Source organism: Vigna angularis, chromosome 1 (genome assembly GCF_016808095.1).
Source record: "Vigna angularis cultivar LongXiaoDou No.4 chromosome 1, ASM1680809v1, whole genome shotgun sequence".
Taxonomy (NCBI): domain Eukaryota; kingdom Viridiplantae; phylum Streptophyta; class Magnoliopsida; order Fabales; family Fabaceae; genus Vigna; species Vigna angularis.
Genome location: NC_068970.1, coordinates 31,930,221 through 31,955,506, shown reverse-complemented (window position 1 = coordinate 31,955,506; position 25,286 = coordinate 31,930,221). Strand labels below are relative to the sequence as shown.

The 25,286-nt window shown below is 34.5% G+C and overlaps 2 protein-coding genes across 2 annotated transcripts; both read left to right on the top strand.

Annotated features, from left to right (window-relative positions):
- The first annotated feature begins 1,337 nt into the window (after positions 1-1,337).
- On the top strand, positions 1,338-12,010 carry LOC108319511 (GLABRA2 expression modulator-like). Its single transcript, XM_017550672.2, has 4 exons — positions 1,338-1,836; positions 1,932-2,033; positions 2,808-3,079; positions 11,526-12,010. The coding sequence occupies exons 1-4, from the start codon at positions 1,578-1,580 to the stop codon at positions 11,718-11,720; spliced, it is 828 nt and encodes a 275-aa protein (XP_017406161.2). The 5' UTR covers positions 1,338-1,577; the 3' UTR covers positions 11,721-12,010.
- A 4,232-nt stretch (positions 12,011-16,242) lies between these two features.
- LOC128194976 (uncharacterized) lies at positions 16,243-17,343 on the top strand. The gene is made up of 3 exons (XM_052871639.1): positions 16,243-16,592; positions 16,684-16,788; positions 16,874-17,343. The coding sequence occupies exons 1-3, from the start codon at positions 16,590-16,592 to the stop codon at positions 17,141-17,143; spliced, it is 378 nt and encodes a 125-aa protein (XP_052727599.1). The 5' UTR covers positions 16,243-16,589; the 3' UTR covers positions 17,144-17,343.
- Positions 17,344-25,286: the final 7,943 nt, after the last annotated feature.

Here is a 25,286-nt window from a genome sequence, read left to right as displayed (position 1 = left end):
ATAGTCACATCAACACACAGCCAGGAGGCTCCGTAACAGAGCTCGACACAACTCAGTAGTACATCTTGGTAAGCTCGGTACACAGCTTGGCAAGCTCGACACACAATCCGACAATCTCGACACATAGCTCAATTGTATAACTCGGTAACACAACTCTTTCGTTTGTGGCTTCCCGCTCTGCCAACATCTTTCTGTTTACTTTGTTTTTTCGTTTCTTTTTTGTTTTTCCTTTCCTTTTCTTATATAATCGCTTCCCCTTGTAAGAACGTAAGACAATTGTACTATTCTTCCTTTTCTTTTATCAAGATACTATTATGTTATTGTCTTTTGTGCTCAATCCTTCTTCTCAACCTTCTTCTTGTTTATGTTGTCTTTCATCTTCATCAACATGGCTTCCGTTACTAGTTTAGTAAACATTCTTGATACTGATAATCGTGTTATAGTATCATAGTTCTTTTTTTAAAGAGCTTTGTTACGCATAACTCTGCTTATATGTTTATTTTCTCTCTTTTTTTCTTCTTTCATTCTTTGGTCTGTTTTCTTTCATTCTTGTGTTTATCATGGAAAAAGAAAGTTCCATGCACAATTATCTTTACCTCAACCCCAACAAAATCTTGTTATTGCACTTTTTTTGCCTCTATTCTTGATGATACAAATGATCATTCTTGGAGTTGCTTCATGCTAACCTACACTCAACGCCAAAAACAATATTGAATTCGTTCTTGGTAATGTTCATCCACCCGAAAAGACAAGCCTAAACATGCTACCTAGAATTGATGAAACAATATGATTATCTTGCTAGTTCATTCTATCTCTACATCCATCAAACAAAACATTATTTGGATGGATAAGACGTTTGATACCTAGAGTGATAAGAAAAACATATTCTAAAATTATGAAAAAAATCAGATAATACTTAGTTAAATTTACTTTTGTCTAGGACTAATACATTTTTAAATTAATGTGATTTTATATAATTATAAAAATCTCAAATAAAATTGAAAGATGATGATATTTGAGCATGCCAATTGAAAAGTATTATCAATTCAATTGTTCAATTAATTTTATTAAGCTATACATAAAAAAAATATTAATCTTATAGTTTTATCATGCAAATGTTCATTCTATGAAAATGAAACACAAAGAGATAACTTCTTAAAAGTAAAGAAATATGATAAACTTGTAAACTTTTAAATTATCAATATGACATTAATGGCTTGAGTAATAATTGAACAATTTTAAAATTAAGCATTTTATTAGAGATGGTAAATGCTCGTATTTTTATTACAATGTTTTAAAGTAATAAAAAATGCAGAAAAAAAAGAAAAATAAAAAGAAAGCCGAAGATGTAAAATTACTATGAACATCCAGGAACTTTTGTGAAAATTCCTCCCCTGTCCTCGACCATCGAAAGGTTGAACTTGGTGGAGGAAAAGCGCCCTCCATGGTCCGCGCGCTAAAAAAAGCGATTGCATTCAACCAAATTACCACCCTCTCGTTCCCTTCGCCTCCAAAATTCCGTTTCACAATCCTAGCTCCCAACCTAATCCCAAAATCCAAACGAACCAACCCCAACAATGGAACCTCCCAAGCCCGAAGCGGAGTCTCAATCCCATGTCTTCAACGGCCACTCCACCACCACCACTAACGGGTCGGGATCGGAACCGCAGGTTCCCAAGGAGAAAAGCACCACGTCATCAACCGGTAGCACGAAAAAATCCGTGCACTGGAGCCCCGAATTGGTCACTGAATCCACGTTCGCCTCTTCCCCTAACGAATCGCGATCCAATCCATACTTTTCCCCCTCGTACTCTCAACCTGCTCCCAATTTCATGGGTTAGTTTTATTTTCAACTTTCTATCTTTCAAATTCCTTTTTTCCATTTCATGCGCGTGGATGCGTATTTTTTTTTTCGTTTTGTCTGTGTCCAGAGACGATGGTTACCGTTCGCAATGTGCTAGGGAGATGGGGTAAGAAGGTGGGAGAGGCTACAAAGAAGGCTGAGAGTCTCGCTGGAAACACGTGGCAGCACTGTAAGTTTTCTGTTTTGTTTTTATTTTATTTTATTGTCGTGTTTCAGTTACAACTCTAGAGTGGGCGCATATGGAATGGGGCTGGTGGTGACTTTTGAGTTACCAGATATGGGAATTTAATAGAATTTTTTTTTTAGAAAACTGGTGCTAGAGTTGTATAAATTTAAGTGGGAATTCGATTGTTATGTGTTTGTCAGACATGGGGATGGATTCAGTTACTTTGGAGCATTAGAAGCCATTAAATTAAAGTAACGTTTGAAATGGTGCCATAACACATTTACGTTGGATAAAATAGTATAGTGTGATCCATTCTGTATGAAGAGATTCATTAAGTGAGAAAATGTAACCCGCCATAATTTCATTGTTTCTGAAACATTTCAACCAATAGTAGAAAGTGTGTTATAGTGTGTCCCTAACTGTTCTCTCTTAAATGTCCCATAAAGGCTTTATTATCTATTTAAGTTGGTTTAGCAACAGGGTCTACCAAACTAACCCTTGGTGTCTGTGGCATGTACCTTGGATGCTTTTTATATATATATATATATATGGTATACTTTATTAAGAATTTCTTGTGTTTAATCATCATCATGTCAACTGGTTGTTGAATTATCAAACATCATGGGTTTGTTCATTGTGTTCTAATTATTAGTGTACTTGATGATTTGATGAATCTTCTGTTTCTTGTTATTTTGCTCCCCTCGGATTATCTTAATGACAGTGAATCTTTTACACTACGCAATTAAAATTTTCTTGTTTTCTTACATTGTGCTTAAGTGAAAACAAGCCCTAGCTTTGCTGAAGCTGCTATGGGGAGAATTGCCCAGGGAACAAAGGTTCTGGCAGAAGGCGGATATGAGAAGATTTTCCTGAACACGTTTGAAACAGGTCCAGAGGAACGGCTTCAAAATTCTTTTGCATGTTATTTGTCCACATCAGCTGGTCCAGTGATGGGAGTTTTGTATATATCCTCTGCAAAGATTGCATATTCTAGTGACAATCCTATTTCCTATAAAAATAACAACCAAACAGAATGGAGCTATTATAAGGTACTTATTCTAATTAGAAATTGTTTACTGAATTGCTAGTGGAAAATAGCCTCAACATTATTATATACAAATTTTGCAATTACTAATGAACTGAGAAATTGACAGCTCCAAACTAGGTTATATTCTCCCAAAATAAGAAATACTTTCCAACACTCCCCCTTGTGTTGAAGGATATAAATCATATTCACCAAGCTTGTTAATATGGACCTGATATTCAATGACCCATACGAAACATTGTTAGGGTATCACAAGCTGACAATTAGAATTAACAAACTCAATGGTAGTTTCCCTCGAGAGGACTTTTTCTCTAATAAAGTGATAAATGTTTCTCTTTGCTTGGTTTTCTCATGGAATATTGTGTTTGATGTAATGTAAAGAGCAACTTGATTATTACTACATTTTTATCTTATCGACATGATCGAACTGGTATCCAAGACTTACACTGAATATACTTCTTTATTGAACAAAGACTATTTCTGTGCCAATCTGACAGGGAAATAAGCCCAAAATATACAATTGTAGATTTACAGTAATTGCCAAGATGGAATTCCAAGAGACCTCTCTCTCAGCCCTTTTCAAAAAACCAAACCCAACCAACAAAACATATCCTCCTACCAGGCCCCAACGTACTTATATGTGTTACAGTTATAACCTATAACTGTTTTAATTGTCAGTTTTTGTGCTTTTATATACAATACCAAATCTATCACAACACTTCCAAATTTCAACTCCCCAAGTAATTGTTTTACCTCTACAAGTTCACAATCCCCTAGTCTGATCGTTATCATCTACATTAAATTGGCAATCAAATATTGGCTTCTAGGATACAAGATTACTATCAATAACCCTTGTATCCCAAAGCAGATTTTCTCTCCATACGTGAACCATATAAGTCTTTGATTTGGCAATGAATAAACTAACATTTCTTCAATGAGATCCTGAATTATATAATCCATATAAATTGACAAACACATGGTATGCTGGTAGAAAAATGAATGAATAGATTCTGCTTGAGTCATACTGTTACGTATATCACCCTCTCACACACTCACAACAAGCAAAATAATAATGAAAGAATGAAATTGAACAAATGAATATCTTTTATTGATGGTAATATCTGAATAAACAAAAGTAAACAATAATTGGGAGCATAACCTCCATCAATTATTTGGGAGGATAACCTCCCTCACAAGACAATAATGTCTGTCATAAACACTCAATAATCAAAAGCATACCCTTAACCCTAGACTCTAACTTTATTTATACTAATTATTTCCCGCCCCATCTCTTACTAAATATTTCCCTAGAATATATCTTCATTTAATATAAATATCTCTATATTTAATATAAATATCCCCCGTATATTATCCTAGCATATATCCTTAATTATAAATATCTTATATTGAATATTTCCCTAGGATATATATTTATTATTATAAATATCTTATATTAAATATTTCCCTAGGATATATATTTATTTACTCTAATTAACTTATACTGAATATTCTCTCCTATTGTGGCTCCTTTTAGTGTAATTAGCTCTCGCTCCCCTAACTGCTGCTTAGTTAAGATGGTGATTCTTCAACCGTTCGGCTTGGTCGCTCCCCGTTGTCCACTGTTTGGCCTGATCGCTCCCCGTTGTCCACCGTTTGGCCTGATCGCTCCCCTTTGTCCACCGTTCGGCCTTTACGGTCAATACCGTTCGGCCTTTACGGTCAATACCGTTCGGCCTCACTTCCCTCCTACCTTTCTTCTCCTTCTCATTACCTCCCACCTTATACCCTAACAACCACCGTTCGGCCTTACCTCTCCATGCCTTCCACCGTTCGACCTTTACGGTCAATACCGTTTGGCCTCACTTCCCTCCTACCTTTCTTCTCCTTCTCATTACCTCCCACCTTATGCCCTAACACATACCAAATTATAGCTCAACAATACCAGATTTTGCTCAAGGAGATTTTAAACTGCAAAGAGACAGTTTCAACTTATAAACTAAGCTTGACTTCATCCTATTATTAATCCACGTGTGAGTTTGAGTCCTACACTGATTAAAAATGAGAAAGTTGAACAACATGTAAGGAAGATGATGCATAAAGCTATTGTTTTAGAGTTTTGGGTTGAAGGTCCTTATGTCCCTCAGCCTTCACGAACATCTTGATCACATGTTTTGGGTTTAGGTCCATGCTACCAGGCATTGGGCACAACTTGTCGAGTTGTGCCAACATGTTCTTGTGCCCAGGTTGGATTTGCACAAGCTCTCCTAGATATTGTATGCCTTTATACCAGAGTCTTTCTAGTGAATGGTGTCTATTGTATACTCCCATGCCAACTTGCCGAATTGGCATGATTCTCTGCTGAGGGGACCACATCCATTTGTCCTTTAGGATAAGCCCCAAACCAAGTAGGACCTCTACACCTTCCCTAAGGGCAAGGCATGTATGACCTTGTGTACATCTTGAGGATTTGAGTTCTGAACTTTTTCTTAAATCCTTCCTAACATGATTTTTTTGTGTCCACAACATTCCCGTTGCCAATTTGTGCTATCATGTCCAACATCGTGGTGGCAGTAGACACATTGATAGCAGGGAAAATCTTCAAGACCTTAGACGTGTTTAGCGAGCTCGCCATGTACATGCCCCCAAGGTAAAGACAAAAATCCTGCCACATCTAAGACCCTTGGTGTTGTCGTCTTCTCTCCTCCTTGATCAACTCTCAAAACTCTTGGGCCTGACCAATCTGGCTAGGTTGGCTGTGTATGGTCTCTGATACCCCTTGCACACTAGAACTTGTCCTTGTGTGCGATGCACACTTGATTCAACCATACAACCTATGTTTACCTATTGTTTGGTCATGCCCACTCATTCTTACACGTAAACCCTGACCACGATTGATGCCACAAACATGACCAACTAGTGTAGCCTCTCCAAGTAACACTTTTCTAGTGCGTACCTTTGACATTTTCTCTAGCATATCACCTTGACCCTCCACTTTCTCACATACAAGGAGAGCATTGCAATGAGAATCATGGTCATCTCCTTTCATTAAACCCCTAAAGGTTTAAGTGAGTGTTCTTGTACCACCCGTTATAATTGTCTAACAATAAGTAGACGTGTGCCCTTTCGTTGAACTTAGTTGCTCTAGCGTATAGGTGACCCCCATAGAGCTCTACCCAGAATATATGATCAAGATGTTAGTGAAGACCAAGGGGCATAAGGATCTTGCCATGGCAATCGGCTCTTTGCCCAAACACATGACTGCTAATTTCTGACTGGCCCTTAAAGTCACTGAAGGTACCTGAGCAGTTCTGAATTGGATTGTGTTGGAAGTCCCACATCGACTAGAGATAATGTCAATTTAGAGTATATAAGTGGGTGCAAACCTCATTTTACAAGCCAGTTTTGTGGGGTTGAGTTAGGCTTAAAGTCCACTTCTTAACATGGTGTCAGAGCCAGGTTAGAGCCTATCCAGCGATATTTGTTGTTTGTTGGGCATATTGTTCCACCCGCTATCGGGGCGCTATCGGACCACTCATTAATGTCTAGTCTTACGCTCGAGACATATATACCTCGGCGTGAGGGGGGTGTGTTGGAAGTCCCACATCGACTAGAGATAAGGTCAATTTAGAGTATATAAGTGGGTGCAAACCTCACCTTACAAGCCAGTTTTGTGGGGTTGAGTTAGGCTTAAAGTCCACTTCTTAACAAATTATTTCCCTCAAATCAGACATCCTAGTCCTTACTCTTTGAGTTTGTCGAAGAGCCCACTTCTCTTTCTCTAGAAGATCCACGCTCTGAGACTTCCTCACTTCCATCGACTCATCAACTTTACTAGAGTCTTCACTTGAAGCACTGCTTGCAGAACTTGGCACCCTGCTTGTCTTCAGGATCCTTATGCACTCTAGCCTTTTTGCCTCTTCTGTGAGCATGTTATGAAGTTGGGTGTTCAACATCCTATCTTCAATTTGCAGCAGTAGGCCTCCAAGCCATTTCGCTTCAGTCTGGGCTTTCTGGAGGATCGACTATCCACCTCTAGATAACTTTCTCATCAGTGGTCCACATTTGTTCATAATGGTTTTATATATGCTGCTAGATCAACTATGTATATTTTTAGGGTCCAACTGCTGTGGTTTTTAATTCACCTGAAGTGTGCATTACTCTTAATAATTAGATCATACTGAGGAAGTTTGAGAATACATATTTTTATCTTTCTCTATAAAATATCTAGCGTAGTTTTCACATGTTTCAAAGGCAGCTTTTTGTTTATTCAAATGAAAGACTTTTCCAGGGGAATGAAAAACAGCTGGATAGTAAAACCAACATAAAGGAAGTCTTAAATCTGAGAATTAGTAAGGAAATAGATCATACTAAAAGAGGATAAATCAAAATTCCCATCATGATTTCATTTTTCATTCTTTATTCACTTCTCTTTTTTTCAAAGACACAACTTGTGCTTGTATGCAGTTTATTTGAGCCTAGAGAGAAATTTAACTCTATTCTTTGTATCATCTGTTTGTAAGCTGGTGCATGCCTTTAAAGTTTTGAGCAAAGATATAAGTATGAGTGAAAGATTAACTAGATATAATAGTTTGCATGTATTGAAATTGAGAAGGTGATTTTATGCATTCAATTTTATAAAGTGTGTTGGATCATTATGAGCGAAATATTGATATTTAAATATGAACATAAAATAAAGGAATTTTTAAAAAAATTTATTCAAGTCTTGCCGAATTTTCTGACTCAAGATAGACTAGATTACAGATTTTTCATGTTCGAGGTTAATAGAGCATAGTTCTAATTATATTTCCTGAATATTTATTATTTTAAATTACACACACAAGTTGATCTATATCACAAGCTTTGAAAGTTGAGTTTATAATAACTTTGGGAGAACCACACCACAAAAACTAACTGTTGTAGTTGGAGAGCTCAAAGCTTATAAATTCCACATTAGAATGACATTGACATACATCCAATTTGGAACAAGTCCTATTCCTTGCAATTGGATCCTAACGTCCCATCACATCCCAATCCTCAGCCGTGTGGCTGTTCACTAGCCCTTTGACTAGTTATGAGCAAATATTACAATGCTGACAGACCACCCATGCTGCTTATTTGCAACCGAGATATGGTGGAAGGCTATAATACGAATTGAAAAAAGCTTTGGAGGACAACAACACAAAACCTAGCTATTGTAGTTGGAGAGTCCAAATCCTTACAAATCCCATAACTATTGTGGTACTCCAGTCCCATACTTTGCAACTAGATATATCTGATTTTGTATTGAATCAAGCTACCATAGCTGTTCATAGCTTTCTGAAGTTAAAAGGGTTAATGGGTGGAGTAATCATGCAGACACCTTGTGTTGTGTGTTAACTGGATAAATATTCCAATAACTTTGTGTACCTTGCTTGGGTACTTGAAAGCTTTATATATATCTAATCTGCAAAAATATAAACATAGTACTTGGTTGATGAATTTGTGATTAAAATTTGCTTACAACTCTGGGGTACGTTGTATGATGCATTTTGTGAAGGGATTGCATCCCCTTTCATGTAGTTAGTGAGTATATATGATCTAGAAAGGGATTGTTTATTTTGACTAAAATTTAGGTTGGTTCATCTGATAGGATATAATGTGTGCATGATAGAAGGAAACAAATTAGGAAGTAGTTGTTAGTTAGGTTGTTAAGGTGAGTGAGGTTTCCTTTATATAGTTGGGGGTCCTGAAATGCTGGGGACTTATGGATAATTTTGTAGATTGAGCTTTAGCTCTTTGTGAAGGGGAAACCCTTGGAGGAGAGAGTGCTCTCCTATTTTGTGTTCTTTTCAGTCTATACAGAAAAGAATATTACTCTTTTTTCTCTTTTCAATTCTGGATTCCAAAAAAATTGGTCCGACCTGCCAGATCACGAAGTGGTGCAAGCATGGAAGGAAGAGTCAATACTTTGTAGAGGGGGGTCAACAAAGAGAAAAGGGTGATAATGGAATGGAGAAGAAGTTTCCAAGAATTGAAAGAAATGATATTGGAATACCAAAATCAAGAAAGGGACTCAAAAGGAAGGGAGAAGTCTCTTGACAGTGCAAGAAGGGGAGGAAAAGAGGAATTTCTTCATGACATCAAGAAAGGAAAGAAAGAAGTAAAGAAGGGTAGGGTTGTTGGGAAAGATAGTCTGCTAGACATAAGCCAAGAAACCCTTAGATGGAGGAGAAAATTCAACCAATTAAGAAAAGAAAAGAGAAACGGATATCAGTGAAGAGGACGGGGTTAACTAAGACCGTGAGTGGAATGTTGTTACCATTACATCAGGGAGTGTCAGAAGTTGCTGTTTTGAGTGTTGATTGTTTTACAGGAATTAGAGGGCAAGATATGAGAGAAGAAAATATATGTGAAGAGGAAGGTAAAGACGAAAACTGTGATGGAGACATTGTTGTTGTTGCTGTTGAGAAAGTTACAGAAGCTGCTGCTATAAGGGTGGATAACATGACAAATGTTGGTAGGGAAAATACATCAGGTAAAGACTGTGATGGGAATGTTGTGACTCTTGCTTCTTCATGTAAAGTTGCAAAAGCTGCTGTTTTTAGTGGAGATAGTGTGGTAGGTCGTGGTGTGTATGTCAAAACAGTGAAGAAGGGTAAAGACAAGGAAAGAAAGCAGAGTGTGGTCGGAACATTGTGACTATTATGTCTGGGAATAGAGTAGAAGATGTAGTTGTTTTGAGTGGGAAAAAATTCATCCAAGAATTCAAGATATTGGTGTCACAAACATATAAAACAATAGAAGACCAATGTCATGGATATTTCTTTGCAGGGCGGCAATCTAACGTTCAAAATCGGTTGCCACAATAGGAATCACAAGACTGGATTAGAGATATGCAAATTGCTCTAGAGATGGGGGAAGGGTCAACAATGAAGAATTACACCCTCTGTAGTGAAGAAAGAACCAAAATAGAAGTGAGATTTGTAATAGAAAAATATATTATGATGGAGGAGGAAGAAAGAACCAAAATAGAAGTGAGATTTGTGATAGAAAAATATATTATGATGGAGGAGGAAGGGGATGCAACAATAAAGAGAGTTGGAGGTGGAGATGCAGCTAGGCAACAAGTTTTCCCAAAATCAGATTTACATAATATGAATAAGAATTCATGGTTGAACTTTGATGTGATAATGATTGGAACATCAATGACTTTGGAATTTTGGGATTCCAAATTATTGGGTTCAAAATCTAGTATACAAAAACCACTCTCATATCAACTACCACTCAAGCCTCCATATCTGAAATTGCTTGCAACGGTGTGTAATAATAGGATAAAATGTGTGAATGATAGAAGGAAACAAATTAGGAAGTAGTTAGTTAGGTTGTTAGGGTGTGTGAGGTTTCCTTTATATAGTTGGGGGTCCTGAAATGTAGGGGACTTTTGGATTATTTTGTAGATTGAGCTTTAGCTCTTTGTGAAGGGGAAACCCTTGGAGGACATAATACCAATGAGCTTTGAGCCTAATCACATAAGAGATTGACATAACTCTTTACCTAAAACCTTAAGACAATGGGTTAATAGGCTTTTCACCTTTATATAATGCTCTACTTTTTCATTTCTATCCAATGTGAGACTTGAATTTACTTGCATTCCCAACAATGTACACCTAGAAGCTGCTAGAGTGGGTACTAATATTTTATGTCATCATCATTATGTGATCATTAGTCTGCATAAAATATTAGATCAAGGATTGAGGTTGAATACCGGTACAATCAGATTATTTCAGATTTTTTATTAGTGGTCAACTAAAAATACCCCTCTCAACAGTAAATTTTTTAAAATACTAGCTTCTTCCAACGTGAGTCACTCTCCTGATTAAACGCGGAGTCGTCTATTGGCCCATTCCTGAATTACTATCAATCACCTCATTTTGTATCATATATATATATATATATATATATATATATATATATATATATATATATATATATATATATATATATATATATATATATATATATATAATGTATACATATTTTTGTATGTATGTGTCAACTACTTTTATTTTTGTTAGATCATTAATTGAGAGGACAACACTGTTCTACGTAAAGCATATGACCAGCTCAAGTGTGAAACTTGAATTAAACTAAATAATTATCTTATGTATAACTTATAAGGAACGAAGGGTAAATGACATTGCTATGTCAGCTTTAGTTTTGCTTTTATGGAATTCAATATTCCAATTTACTTAAACTATTCTCTTTTCTGCAATTTCTTGTCTGCAGAATAGTTGCTTTAACGCCATTCTTTTCTTTGTGAATCTTTGAAATTGTAATTTCCGTTTCCATTTCTTAGCTCTTTTTTTCTCCTTGCGATGTTCTCTTCCCTTATTTAATTAAGTTGTCTGTTCTTGAGTAATATTGTATCCAATTATGTTTGTCCTTGATATGGCAAATTATGCTGCATGTAGGTGATCATCCCATTACACGAGCTAAAAGCAGTGCATCCTTCATCAAACACATTCAATCCTGCTGAAAAGTACATCCAGGTGATTTCCGTTGACAATCATGAATTTTGGTTTATGGGCTTTTTGAACTATGACGGTGCTCTGGAGTGCATGCAAGAAGCTCTTGAAGCTGGCAGACATATACAATCAGAAGCATAGTCTGTCCAATGGATCTAAAGAAAAAGTATAATCTGTTCATACGTTAGAGTTTCAAACCCCCAATTATATTTTTCCCTTCCACAAAAGCTTTGTTTGTAGATGTGATCATTATGGTCTTGGAACTGTTGATGAATATTCAGCCAACTTTTGGCTATTTTGTGGATATGAATTTACCGTAGGGGATCCATTAGAATAGTTCAGAAGAGTTAAACGGTGACTTTCTGTTTCTCGTTACCATCCATTTAGGGAAACTAGTTTGCAACTCTAATGCACAGATACTTTAAAATCAAGGCGTACACTGCAGATTATCTTCCACTGTTAATCTTTTACTTCCTCCATCGATCTTTTTCTCCTTACTAATACCAATTTATATATATATATATATATATATATATATATATGTATATGTATATGTATATGTATATGTATGTGTATGTATATTTATATATGTATGTGTATATGTATGTGTATGTATATTTATATATGTATGTGTATGTATATACATATATATGTATGTAGATATATGTGTATACATATATATATATATATATATATATGTGTGTATACATATATATATATATATATATATATATATATATGCCTGTTTTTAGTTGGTACATTTTAGCAATGTGTACTGAGTTTTAGTAAACAAAAATATCTTTATATATTATGGATTTTAAGTTTTAAAGTTAAGAGTATTTTAATAATTTTCATTTTCAAAACTAAAAAAAAAAAATCCCTAAATCTTTATCACCTCTCTCATTCCTCTCAACCCTTTCTCCATATGTTGAATCATCATCTCAAAAAAACTATTCAGGCCAATTTCCAATTCCTTTAGATGTTATTATGCTTGTCAAAATTAGATAAAATAAAATATGACAAAAATTATAAAATGAAAACTCATTATAAAATCATTTTTTGTAAAAAATTGTTTAACGTGTTTCTTATTTTTTTAGGCCAATTATCAATTCCTTTGATGTCATTATGCTTGTGAAAATTAGATATAATTAAATAAGACAAAAATTATAAAATGAAAACTTATTATAAAATCAATTTTTTTGTAAGAAATTGTGTAACGAGTATTTCTGATTTTTTCTAAGTCAATTACCAATTCCTTTATGTTTGTGAAAATTGGATAAAATTACATAAGACAAAAATTATAAAATAAAAACTCATTATAAAATAATTTTTTGTAAGATTGTTTAAGAGCCAGTGTTTCTGAATTTTTTCAGTGGGGCTACCATAGGATGACAGAGAAAATGTTGGAGTGAGAGAGATGAAAGAGAAAGGGTTGAGAGGAATGAGGGAGCTGAGCAAGGGTTTGGGGGTTCTTTTTTTTTTTTAGTTTTGAGAATGAAAATTATTAAAATATCCTTAACCTTAAAACTTAGAATCCATGATATATAAGGGTATTTTTTTCTACTAAAACCCGATATATATTGCTAAAATGTAGCAACTGAAAAAAACCGTACACGCATTAGTAAACCCCACATATATATATATATATATATATATATATATATATATATATATATTGATCACCCCTTTAGAAGAAATAAAAAGGCATTTCGCAAAGGGCAAGTTGAAACGGATATGCCCCTGCCGAAGTTGACTGGATCACACGTTTGGAGAAGAGTCAAAGACTATCCAAAAGTCACTGAATCTGGTCAGAATATGATAGAAGGATTTGAAGAATGGCATAATTGGACTAAAAAAAGCATATTCTGGGAACTTCCCTATTGGAAAGACAACTTGCTAAGACACAACCTCGATGTCATGCACACAGAAAAAAATTTCTTTGACAATGTCTTCAACACAGTTATGAATGTTATAGGTAAGACAAAAGATAATGAGAAAGCAAGAAAAGATTTAGCTTTGTATTGTGGACGAAAAGACTTAGAGTTGAAGGCGCAAGGTAACGACCGATTATTTAAACCAAAAGCAAATTACACCATGTCAAAAGACGAGGCAAGAATAGTGTGTGGATGGATCAAGGAGCTTAGAATGCTAGATGGATATGCTTCTAACTTGTCCAGATGTGCTAATGTTCAGAACAGTACTATTCAAGGGTTGAAGAGTCATGATTGTCATGTATTCATGGAGACTTTCATCCCTCATGCGTTCAGTTGTTTGCCAATGCACGTGTTAAATCCACTAATAGAAATCAGTAACTTCTTTAAAGATTTGTGTTGCACGACACTAAAGGAGAATTCCCTTAAAACGATGGATGAAAATATCAAAATTATTCTTTGCAAATTAGAAATAATATTCCCTCCTGCATTCTTTGATTCAATGAAGCATATTCCAATTCATCTTGCATATGAAGCTTGGCTTGGGAGACCTGTGCAATACAGGTGGATGTATCCATTTGAAAGGTTTATGGGAGAATCCAAACGTTCAGTTAAAAATAAAGCTAGAGTAGAAGACTCAATTTGTGCAGCTTACTTGCACAGAGAGACAACGTATTTTTGTTCACATTATTTCAAAAACTTCAAGTTGTCCCCCACTCATGTCAGAAATGAAATGCAATGGCAAGTTGAACCACGTGAAGGTGCATTATCAGTTTTCCGACAATCAGGCCGTCACGTAGGGAAAGAATACACTCATTGGTTAACTAATGCTGAATTCAACTCTACTCATGTCCATGTCTTAATCAATTGCAGTGAAGTTAAGTCGTACCTTGAGTATGTCATCATCCATCTCTTATCTTTCATTTGTACCAGCTCATTTGTTGTGGCTGAGCAAGTCGCAGAAGGAAATACTTCTGCTAGAATACACTCAGAGTTTCCCCATTGGTTTAGAAATCAGGTCTGTAATTTTTCCTATGTTTAGAGCAAGGTTAATTTGACTCTTGCTTTTATAATTTTTTTAGTATCTTTGTAGGTCTTTAATCAGGCATTAACTCCCACGGTTCAAGAGTTAAGACATCTCTCGAATTGGCCAATGAGATGTGTCAAAGAATGACACACTTACTTCACCAATGGTTACAAATTCCATACACATGAATGGTCTAAAGGAAAGAAAACATGAAATTGTGGTGTGTATGTCAAGGACCTAACAGAGGGTTGTTATGATGATTTCTACGACATCATTCATAAAATATATGAGCTAGAGTACAACAGCACTACTTCTGCAAACAGAGTAGTACTTTCTTATTGTGAATGGTTTGATCCTTCTAGAGCTGGTACTAGAGTGGATCTACGCTTTAATAGTGTCGAACTCAACCATAGATTAAGATATGGACCGTTTGATCCTTTCATTCTACCAACTAATGTCAGACAGGTTTATTATGTGCCATATCCACCATTCCGCAATATTGGCAAGTGTGGTTGGGCCGTAGCAATACAAACCAAGCCTAGAGGTCGCATTGACTCAAATGAGGTTGAGGAAGATGTTGCCTACCAACTTGACCAAATGTCACAACCACAAGAAGTTATTGAAGTTGAACATATAACCACATTGGTCGACCCTGATGGTGATGGAGATGAATTAGAAGCAGCAATACAAGGTGATGAAGAAGAAGAAGAAGAAGAAGAAGAAGAAGATGATGATGATGATGACGACGAACAACAAGGAGAAGAAGATGATGATGATAATGACGATGATGAAGAAGAAGATGAAGATGAAGATCATGATGACGACGATTGAATGTTGGACATCTATTGTAGCAAATTGAACTATCATTTGAATAGAGTTATCTAAAATACCATCTTAAAAGTTGTATGCAATTATTTATACATTGACTTTAAAAACCATTGATCCTTCCTTATTCATTTCTATTTTTTCGCTTTATTTGTAACCATTTCAATGCAGTAATGACAGGACAAGGTTCAGAACGTCCTGATAAAGGAAAAGGGGTAGCAAGGTCTAAAAAGAGGCAACGGCAGACACCAAAGTATGTACTTAGGGTGCCTGCTAAACTACCTACCATTGATGCCCGCAGTACATCATCTGTGGGGCCTCCTCCTACCCCTACAATACAGTCTCCTACCCCTGCAGTAGACCCCACTCCTAGCTCTGCAATACACCCTTATCCTACCCCTGCAATACACCTTTCTCCTACCCTTGCAGCACACCCTTCTACTACCCCTGCAGCAGACCCTCTTTCTCTTCCTGTGATTATAAGCCCCACTCCTCCCCCTGTGCTTATTACCCCCACTCCTCTCCCTAACCCTACTTCTATACCTTCCTCATCTTGTATACCGCCTTCTGAGACTGTCACACCATCTGTTGAACCAGATTCAAGTGGTGATGGTGAAGGTCTTGACCCGCCCCTCCATGATCGACCATGGATTGAGCCGTATGGTAAAGGGTAAGATTTTAATCCCTTGTTTAACCATTTTGATGTTTAAACCCTACTGTAATTCAAATGACTTTTATTATGCAGGTTTATTCCATCTAGGGTTGCTTCCCAGGCCATCACATGTTCAATTAAGCAATAGTTTTTAAGTCCATGGCCTACTTGGGGAGCAATACCTGATGACGACAAAAAGCCATTCTAGGAGCGCATTCAGGTGAACAATCCATTAAATTAATTGTCATTCTTATTTTAGTATGTTCATTAATCAATGTTTGTTCTGTTTAATGTTACAGATGAAGGTGTAGTGGAAACCTGAACATGAAGCACAAATACAAAGAAATTTCCACATGAAAGCATCTCATCGGCTGTCAGACATGTTTAGGGATGCCGGCAATGCAGGAGAGCGCCCTTACTAGTTGGGCGAGCAAATTTGGAACTCTTTACTGGCTCATTGGAATAAAGTAGAGTTTCGCAATAAGTGTGCCAAAGCCCAGAGGAACAGAGCATCTGAAAAGGGTGGCACCCTACATACTGGTGGGTCGATAACGATTCATGAGCATGCCATTCGTATGGTAAAATTTCATTACATAACTTTTTCTTTCATATATAAGTTATGTATTTTCTATTTCATATGTACACTTGTAATTCTAAATTATGTTATAGGCCCAAGCTCTGGGACGGGCGGTCCATGTTGATGAGGTCTTTGCACAGACTCATGTAAGGAAGGACACTAATCAATTCGTTGATGAAAGATATCGGAAGACTCATGTAAGTAAATAACACTATTACTATTACTAATTTTTCATTTAAGTTATTCTATCATTCCCTAACATTGCTCTTAATGTTTCAACAGGAAGAATTTTCTACGAGACTTTCACAGGTTAGATCTGAACATGAGTCAGCTCCTACACCGGATGATGCGAGTAATGCAGAAGACGACATTCATAGGACAAAGTGCTGGGTCGACATCGTTGGTGGAAAGAAAAAGGGACGAGTGTACGGTGCAGGACAACTTGCTAGAAACTATACAACATTGAGAGGAGGTACTCTGAAGCACGAACCTTCTTCTTCCACCACTACTGCTAACGAGGCCGTTATCCGCCTAACGCAGGCATTGGAGTAACGTGATTAGGAAATCAGTGATTTGAGAGCTGAGTTTACAAACTTTAAGGCCCTAGTCATGAGAGTGTTGCCTGAAACTTCACAAGATGAATTCAATATCCCTCCGACCCAGCCACGACCCTCCTCGTCACCCGCTGTCGCTCAGTAACCCACATCAGTCCAACCCTCATCAGTCCAGCCGACATCAGTCCAACCTACACTAGTCTAGCCATCTATAGAGGAGCAGAATGATGAAGATCATTCTGATGATAACTATGTACATTATTAGTTTCATTTTGTTATTAGTTGTTATAGAAACTTTTGGATATTAGAACATTTGGAGTTTAGATCATTTGGATGTTAGATCAATTGGATGATTTGGATGTTAGATCAATTGGATGATTTGGATGTTAGAACATCATTATGTTCAATTGTTTTATGTTTTAAATATAAATACATGTTCTATGGATTAATGGATGATTCAAATGTTATATTATTTTTCTGATCAATGATTGCATCATTGAGATGCACATTATGTAGGTCTGTATGTGGTTGGAAAATGTTATGCAGGTCTGTTTGTGTTGTGAACAGTTTGGTTTCATAAGAAATACAATGGTGCCTTAGATCTGCCTCCAACTTACCGAAGGCTTTTGCCCTTCGGTAATTACCCACGTTAGGTAATTACCGAAGGCTTTTGGCCGTCGGTAATTACCGAAAGGCGAAAGCTCTCGGTAAATGTTAGCGACAAGAGATTTACCGATGACTCTTTGGCCGTCGATAAGCCATCTATAATTACTTTTTACCGACGGTTTTGAGCTATTTTCGAGGACTCCTAGCCTTCAGTAATGTCCTTCCTCATATGCATACATATATATATATGTACATACACATATATATATATATATATACATACATATATATATATACATACATATATATATATATATACATACATATATATATATATATACATACATATATATATATATGTATATATATATATATATATATACATACATAGGTACGTACGTACGTATATATAACACGAGTCTCTCTTTTCTTTTTTCTAATTATTTGATTAGTTTTATATTTATAAATCCATACCTATCTCCAAGGTATTTTCCCTCTTTATCATAACATTGATTACCTTTTTTGTTCTTTTTGTGTAATTATCTTTAAGGTAATTTCAATGAATATAATAAATTTTAGGTCTCACATTTGGTTATATTTACTCTTGCTTAATATTTTTACTTATCGTTGATATTTTGTACATTAAAAGGTTTTTGACAAGTGTTTAATAAGGTAAGTCATTCATTTATTAGGTAACATGAAAAGTTATCTTCTTTTATTCTCTTTAATCCTTAATTTTTGTCTTATTTAAAAAACTTTTGTATGTTAAAATAACTTTTACTATCTCTTAATGATTTGACTATTTTGAAATTTGGAAAGTTTTTTCAGTTTTTCAAAATATTTTTCATCTTATCATACTCTTAATTATAATATTTTTCCTTTGTACAATTTTATTATATCAAATCGTTTTTTATATTTTTTACTTTTTTTAATATTTTTATTTTTTTGTTTATTCTTATTATGTAAAATATTGTTTTGATATTTTTTATATAATTATTTTGAATTTCTATTTATTTTTCATAAGTGTAATTTTATCACAACAATTGAACAAAAATCTTTTTATTTAATATAATATAATAATTTAATGTTATTGTTATTAATTTTGTTTACACCATTCAACATAGATTACAGTTTAAAAAGTGAAAGATTTATGTCCAAATTTAAATTCATATTAGTTTAATATTTTTCCTATGTTAAATTTCGTTCAATATAATATTTATCAATATATATAAGAAAATAAATTAGTAAAGAGACATTTAAAATATTTTTAAACTTGAATATCATTTTTTTAATAATTTTTTAAAACTATTTTTTAACTTTATCAACTTTGTTTCACTAATAATTGCTAAATTTATAGATGTTTTGGTTGTGAAATTTTATTTATGTTAATTGTGAAATATTTTATATGATCCAAGTGTTATTTTGTTTGAAATTTATATCATTATAATTTGTTTCTAAATATTTCACATTGAAGATATGAGAATATATATTTTGATGTTGAATATTTGATAATATTATAATTATTAATATTTGATAAAAAATAATTAATTGATATTGAAACAATAAGAAAACAAATATGAGTATAGCTACGTGAGTATACTTATCATCCAATAGGGATGTGGATGAGATAAAAATCTCATATCTGTTGGGTATAAGATGAGGATGTAGATGAATTTTTTATCTTGGGAATAAGTATGGGTAATGAAACTCGTTCACGTTCCGTCTCGTTGTCATCCCTAATTATGAGTGCATAAGTGTGATAATGTTAAATGGGAAATAGTTTTTGTCATCCCTAATTATGAGTGCATAAGTGTGATAATGTTAAATGGGAAATAGTTTTTGTGATCCCTAATTATGAGTGCATAAGTGTGATAAAGTTAAATGGGAAATAGTTTTTTGAACTACTCGCACTAGCAATGTACTTTTAAGGATATTTTATTTATTAAAAAGTATTTGTACAAAAAAAAGATTGAAGAATAAATTAATGGATATTAAGTGTGTGTAAAAATTTGTTTGGTGTCAAGGTAATATTACTTGTGTTAAATTATGTGTCAAACATGTGAATATGTGTTGGTGAAAATAATACATATTGAAAAGTTTTATCTCACTTAGAATAAGAAATAAAATGGGTTATTAAGACTATATAATGGATTCTATGTTCATAACTTTAGACGTCCCACATAAAAGACTATTTAATTTTTTATTTTATCTTTTTATTTTATCTTTTTATATTATCTTTTTATATTATCTTTTTATATTATAGTATGGTGTTATGAGATTTGAGTTAAATTTTTGTTTTAAAAAGTGAGAGTACTTGAAATCAAAGAATATAAGAGAATTTGTCTATATGTTTTTGTAAAATTTTTGATATTATCTAATTATCATTTGATATTAAAATGATAATATGATTTTTTTCGGATTTTCAAATTTTTGTATTATACTTTTGTGTTGATTGTTTTTATTATTCGTGACTAATAATTTTCAAAATTAAAAATGTTGATATTATTCGTGACTATTTCTTTTTTCATTATAATATATGAACTTAGAAAATATAAGAATTTTAAAAATGATTAGAATATAATTAGGGTAACAAAAAGTAAAAGTGGAGGCATATGTGTTCTTGTTTCTTAAAACAGTAGGGAAGGGAACCCAGTTTACTCTTTCGGCATGTAAGTGTTTTCGCACTAATCATTATTAGAGTGCCATCATTATTCACTCTGTAATGTCCTGATCAACAAATCCACTTAATTCTGCACAAACCATCCTTCCATGGCCCACTTAGATCTTTCTTCTGCACGCGCCATGTCATTTCATTTTAGATTACCATTCAATTTTCTTCCTTTATAAATTAATTCAACTCCTAACCCCAAAACCATGCAAACAAATATTTTAAGAAGCATATATGTATTTATACCACTCAATTACCATACTTGTTTAGCTTATGCTACTCTATCCCTAAACCATCATTGCACGAAAGGATAATCTCATCATTACTTCTTAAAGTTCATCTTAAAGATTTAAAAATAACACATATTACATCACAAGCATAATTTCATTTGTGTATTTAACTTTTAATCATGTTTCTGGTTTTTTTCTTCTTCCAAATTGAAGTTGAAATGGGAGGGTAATGATTACATTCTAATTATATTCTTCTAGAGTAGGTAGGGGCTCTCTTACGTTAATAAAGTGTCATATTAGTTCCAAAATTATTTAACATATGCATTGAATTCATTGATATAATAACTTTATTATATAGTGCAAAACAACAAATATCTGTTTTAATGATCTTGATGTAGAAGTAGTATTTGGAGAAGGTACGTGAGCATGATTATCATGTTATTGTAAGTTGAACATGGCTTATTTTATGGTACCAAAACAGTGATCAGAACCATAAACCAATTCATGATCTTTAGAATTGTCAAACACTAAAACTAAAAGTATGCAATTCCACTGTTTGATTAAATAACACTTCATTATAGTTCTGTCATTGAATGATTATCTGCTTTAATTTCCTGCATTCTTAATAACAAGTTCGTGGAAAGGCATATATGTCGGTGTGTGCAAAACCTACAGGGATTATTATGGACGTTAACATTGTAGGCCATCATTAGTTCTCGTTTTAGCCTTGGTCTAATCTTGCTTTAATATCTGGATCTTTGAAATATTTTAGAGTACTCCTCCCTACACCTCACCAATCTCAGCCTACACCTTCCAATAGACATTTTTGCCCTTCATTTATTAAATTTAATTATGAAAAAATTTAATGATATTCTAATTGATCTTCTTTGTTGTTCCAACTGGTGCACACTACCCTTTTTGACACTTCCTAGAACATACCATTCTTCGTTATGAATCCAAGCGAGTGGCTTACAACAACCAGACTAAAAAACAAAATAAGGAAGTGGTTGTTGCAGTCACCGTTGATGGCGATGCCCAACATGAGCGCGAACGTGACGAAGACCCCACGATTCTCAAGGCGGAGACCAACACCACAAAGATACCGTTGACTAGAAGCGGCACCGGCAGGACCTTCTGGCAATCCGAGTTGTCGCGGTTGTGGATGTAAGTGGAGGAGGCTACGATGGCCACACCCAGAAGCAAGAAAAAAAACCCCTAAACCGCAATTCCAACTGCGGTAAACATCAACCGCAGTTCCAAGTGCGGAGAACGTCAATTGCACTTCCAAGTGTGGCTACCATGAATCGCATCTCCAACTCCTCCAACTCCGACAGCCTCTCAACCACACTTCCAAGTGCGACAAGGTACGAGCTCACCACAACACAACCACAACTACCAAACGAGAACATGTATGTGAGAATGAACTGAAAACAAGTAAAATGAGGGAAGGGGAGGAGGGGAGGAGCACTCTGAGAAGAGAGGAGAAAGAAAGGAGGTGTAGGGATGGGAATATGAAATGCGGCAAAGAGTGATAGAGAAGAAGGAAGGAGAAAGGGGGTGTAGGGTTTGGGAAAGAGATACAAAAGAGGAAGGGGTTGGTGCTTTTTTTAATTGTTAAATGACTCAAATAAAAAACAAATTTAAAAGATCATAGGGGCATAATTGGAAATATAAAAAAAATTGGAAATATAAAAAAATAAGGAGGTGTAGGATGAGATAGTTGACGTGCAGGGAGAATCACTCAATATTTTATCAGTAGAATGCTTTTCGAAACTTCCATAAATAACCTGTGTGTATATGCTCTCAAAGGCAATATTGGCCAATAACAATTGTATGCTATCACCAATCAAAAAATTTCAAAGCAGCATGAGTCTAGATTCTCAGTGAATTTTTTTAGTACTGCTATCTATTGATCATTACCAATATATTGATATTAATATTTTAAAAATTTTCTTAAAACATCAAACTCAATATCTACCAGTCACTGTACTTTTAAAATACAACAAAGAAACATGAAAAAAAATTGAAATTCATTAAATGCACAATCGATTGATTATCACATGAGAAAAAGTTGACAACAGATTTTGGGAGGTGTCCTTAAGTGAGATCTTTATAAAGATGTTTTAAACTCTCATTCAAAAACACATATGTTTGCTTAAACTATAAAAAGTGTGATCTAGGATTTGTGTAACTCTTGTGCTTTGGCTTTGAGAACTTGGTGTTGGAAAAAGCGAGAACTTTCACTAGGAGTGTGATTGAGTGCTACTGTTGTTGCTAAGTAAAGCATGTCATCCTTTGTGAATATTCAAAGAAAGTGTTCATCCTTTGTGAAGCATTCAGAAGATGTGTTCATCCCTTGTGGCCTTCAGGGGAAGTGAGTTTCATCTCTTATGGTAACAATAAAGGTGTTTCTAAACCCGTAAACTTGTCTTTCTATGTGATTGTATTAGTTTATTGGTTTTGTGGTAGTGGAACGTTAATCTCCATTTGGGATTTGCAACTGAACGTAGGATTCTTGTAATATGAAACAATATAAAATTATCTGTGTAATTTTCTCTTTTCCCTTACTCTTTATTATTGTTTTAATTATTCCCTAAGTAAGTTAAAATTAAGAGAAAATTATAAAAGGCACATAATTGTAAGAGGAAATCAATTCACCCCCTCTTGGTTTATTTGTTCAAGCTAAACATTCTGTTGCACTGCTTTGAGAATTGGTATTAGAGCTTGCTTTGATAGTAATTCAAATGGATGGGCAACATCAAACCTTTGCTGAAGGTGATGTTAAAGACAAAATTGTATATACAACTAAAACTCTCATGTTTTGAAGTTTAATCAAATAACATTAAAATGAGTTAACATCAGAGAACAACCTAGGATGAAAAGACAAGACCTAGAGCCAAAATCCCAAAACACACACAACTTAGAAACCGAACCCCAAACATAGAAAAACATCTAGGAAAACACTTAGGTCTTAGGAATATAAAAACATCTAGGAAAATTCTTAGGAATAGAAACACATCTAGGCTGAAACACCCAAACACATGACCAAATGATGCCTTGTCTAAAAACGTCCAAGAGAGATCAAGCTAAACGCTCAATGCTTATAATACCTTGAGTAGGTATTCAACGTCTCTCGAAAACAAAAAGGGGTCGAGATAATGTCTTTGACAAAACCTTTTAAAAGACTTAATTGTTAAAATATAAGAAAAGCTTAAACATGCTAAATGCTATTTGACCAAAGATAAAATCTAAAGAAGCATTTACTTATCCAGACGATACCTTGAGCTTAACAAATACCTCATCTTAGATGAAGTATATATCATGCTAGGTATCCGTTGTGAAAAAGAGCTTAATCAAAAAATGTTATCTAACGGTAGAAATTCAAAAGAACTTTGTTATTTTGAGAAAACATTAAATGACATTAAATGTTCAATGTTCAAAAACAACAAAAGTGATAAGAAAAGACATATCTGCCACATGCACAATTACTCCAATTTTGTAGATAAGCTATACTACACGCATCCACAATGCTACAGATCAAATATCAAAAAGTGGACGTTAGAGACAAAGGAGATATTCACAGAATGTTCCTTACTTGAAGCAAAGTCTAAAAAGATCGTACAACCTACTTCAAGCAAAGGACTGAAAAAGCATGCCTGCTCTGACAAAAGTTGACTTACAAAACAACTACTGTGAAAAAAAGAAAGAGAAATTACAAGTATCAAAGACTAGAGCTGTCAAAACAGGCCACCCGGCCCGACTCATCACGGGTTGGTCACTTAGGTAGCCAACCCAACCCGACTCATTTATTAGCGAGCCAGAAAAATTTGAACCCGGCCTGACCCACCACGGGTTGGTGGGTAAACAGGTTGGCTCACTAGCTCATTTAATTACATTTTTTTTAAATAAAAAAAATTACAAACTTTCTGTAACTCAAATCTAAACAAATTTCACTCAAAAAATGATGTTAAACTAAAGACAATTCAAAATAATAATCAAAAGTACAATACAATCCAAATGTCATCTAAAAACAAACACAAAAAACATACAAATAAGTTTCTTATATTCATCATTTTTGTGTTCCTTATCCATTTACAATATTAGAATCTTGAATGGATAAATCCACAATATTTTGCTCTCTTGAATCATCTTCTTCTTTATCCCCATCTACAATTCAATAAAAAAAAAGTGTTAACTAATAATATTGAAACACAAAGTAGTAAATAATTAAATAAATTTCGTAATGCTAATAATAATGTTACCTATTAATTCAAAACCATGTAACCAATTTTGAGTTAAAATGAGTCCCTCAACATTCTCTAGAAGAATGGAGGAATGATATTTGGTTAGCACACGAGAACCAAGACTGAAGGTAGACTCACTAGCAACTGTTGTGATTGGAATGCTAAGAATGTCACAAGCCATCTTAGATAAGTTTGGATATCGATCTCGAAGATCCCTCCAATAACTCAATACATCCAACTTATCAAAAAATTTTGGATCAAGATTCCCTTCATCTAAATAAAGGTCCAATTAAGACCTTCTAGTGTCATTAACATATTGGCTCAAATAATCCACATATTCCTAAACCATCATGAAACATATCTAATATGTCATTCATCATAAGTAAGAAATAA

Excerpts from the sequence above, each read along its gene's own strand:
- LOC108319511 (XM_017550672.2), top strand. The coding sequence starts at position 1,578 with ATGGAACCTCCCAAGCCCGAAGCGGAGTCTCAATCCCATGTCTTCAAC. Across the intron at positions 1,837-1,931 it reads ACCTGCTCCCAATTTCATGG|AGACGATGGTTACCGTTCGC; the intron begins GTTAGTTTTATT and ends GTCTGTGTCCAG. Across the intron at positions 2,034-2,807 it reads TGGAAACACGTGGCAGCACT|TGAAAACAAGCCCTAGCTTT; the intron begins GTAAGTTTTCTG and ends ATTGTGCTTAAG.
- LOC128194976 (XM_052871639.1), top strand. Across the intron at positions 16,789-16,873 it reads AAAGATATCGGAAGACTCAT|GAAGAATTTTCTACGAGACT; the intron begins GTAAGTAAATAA and ends ATGTTTCAACAG.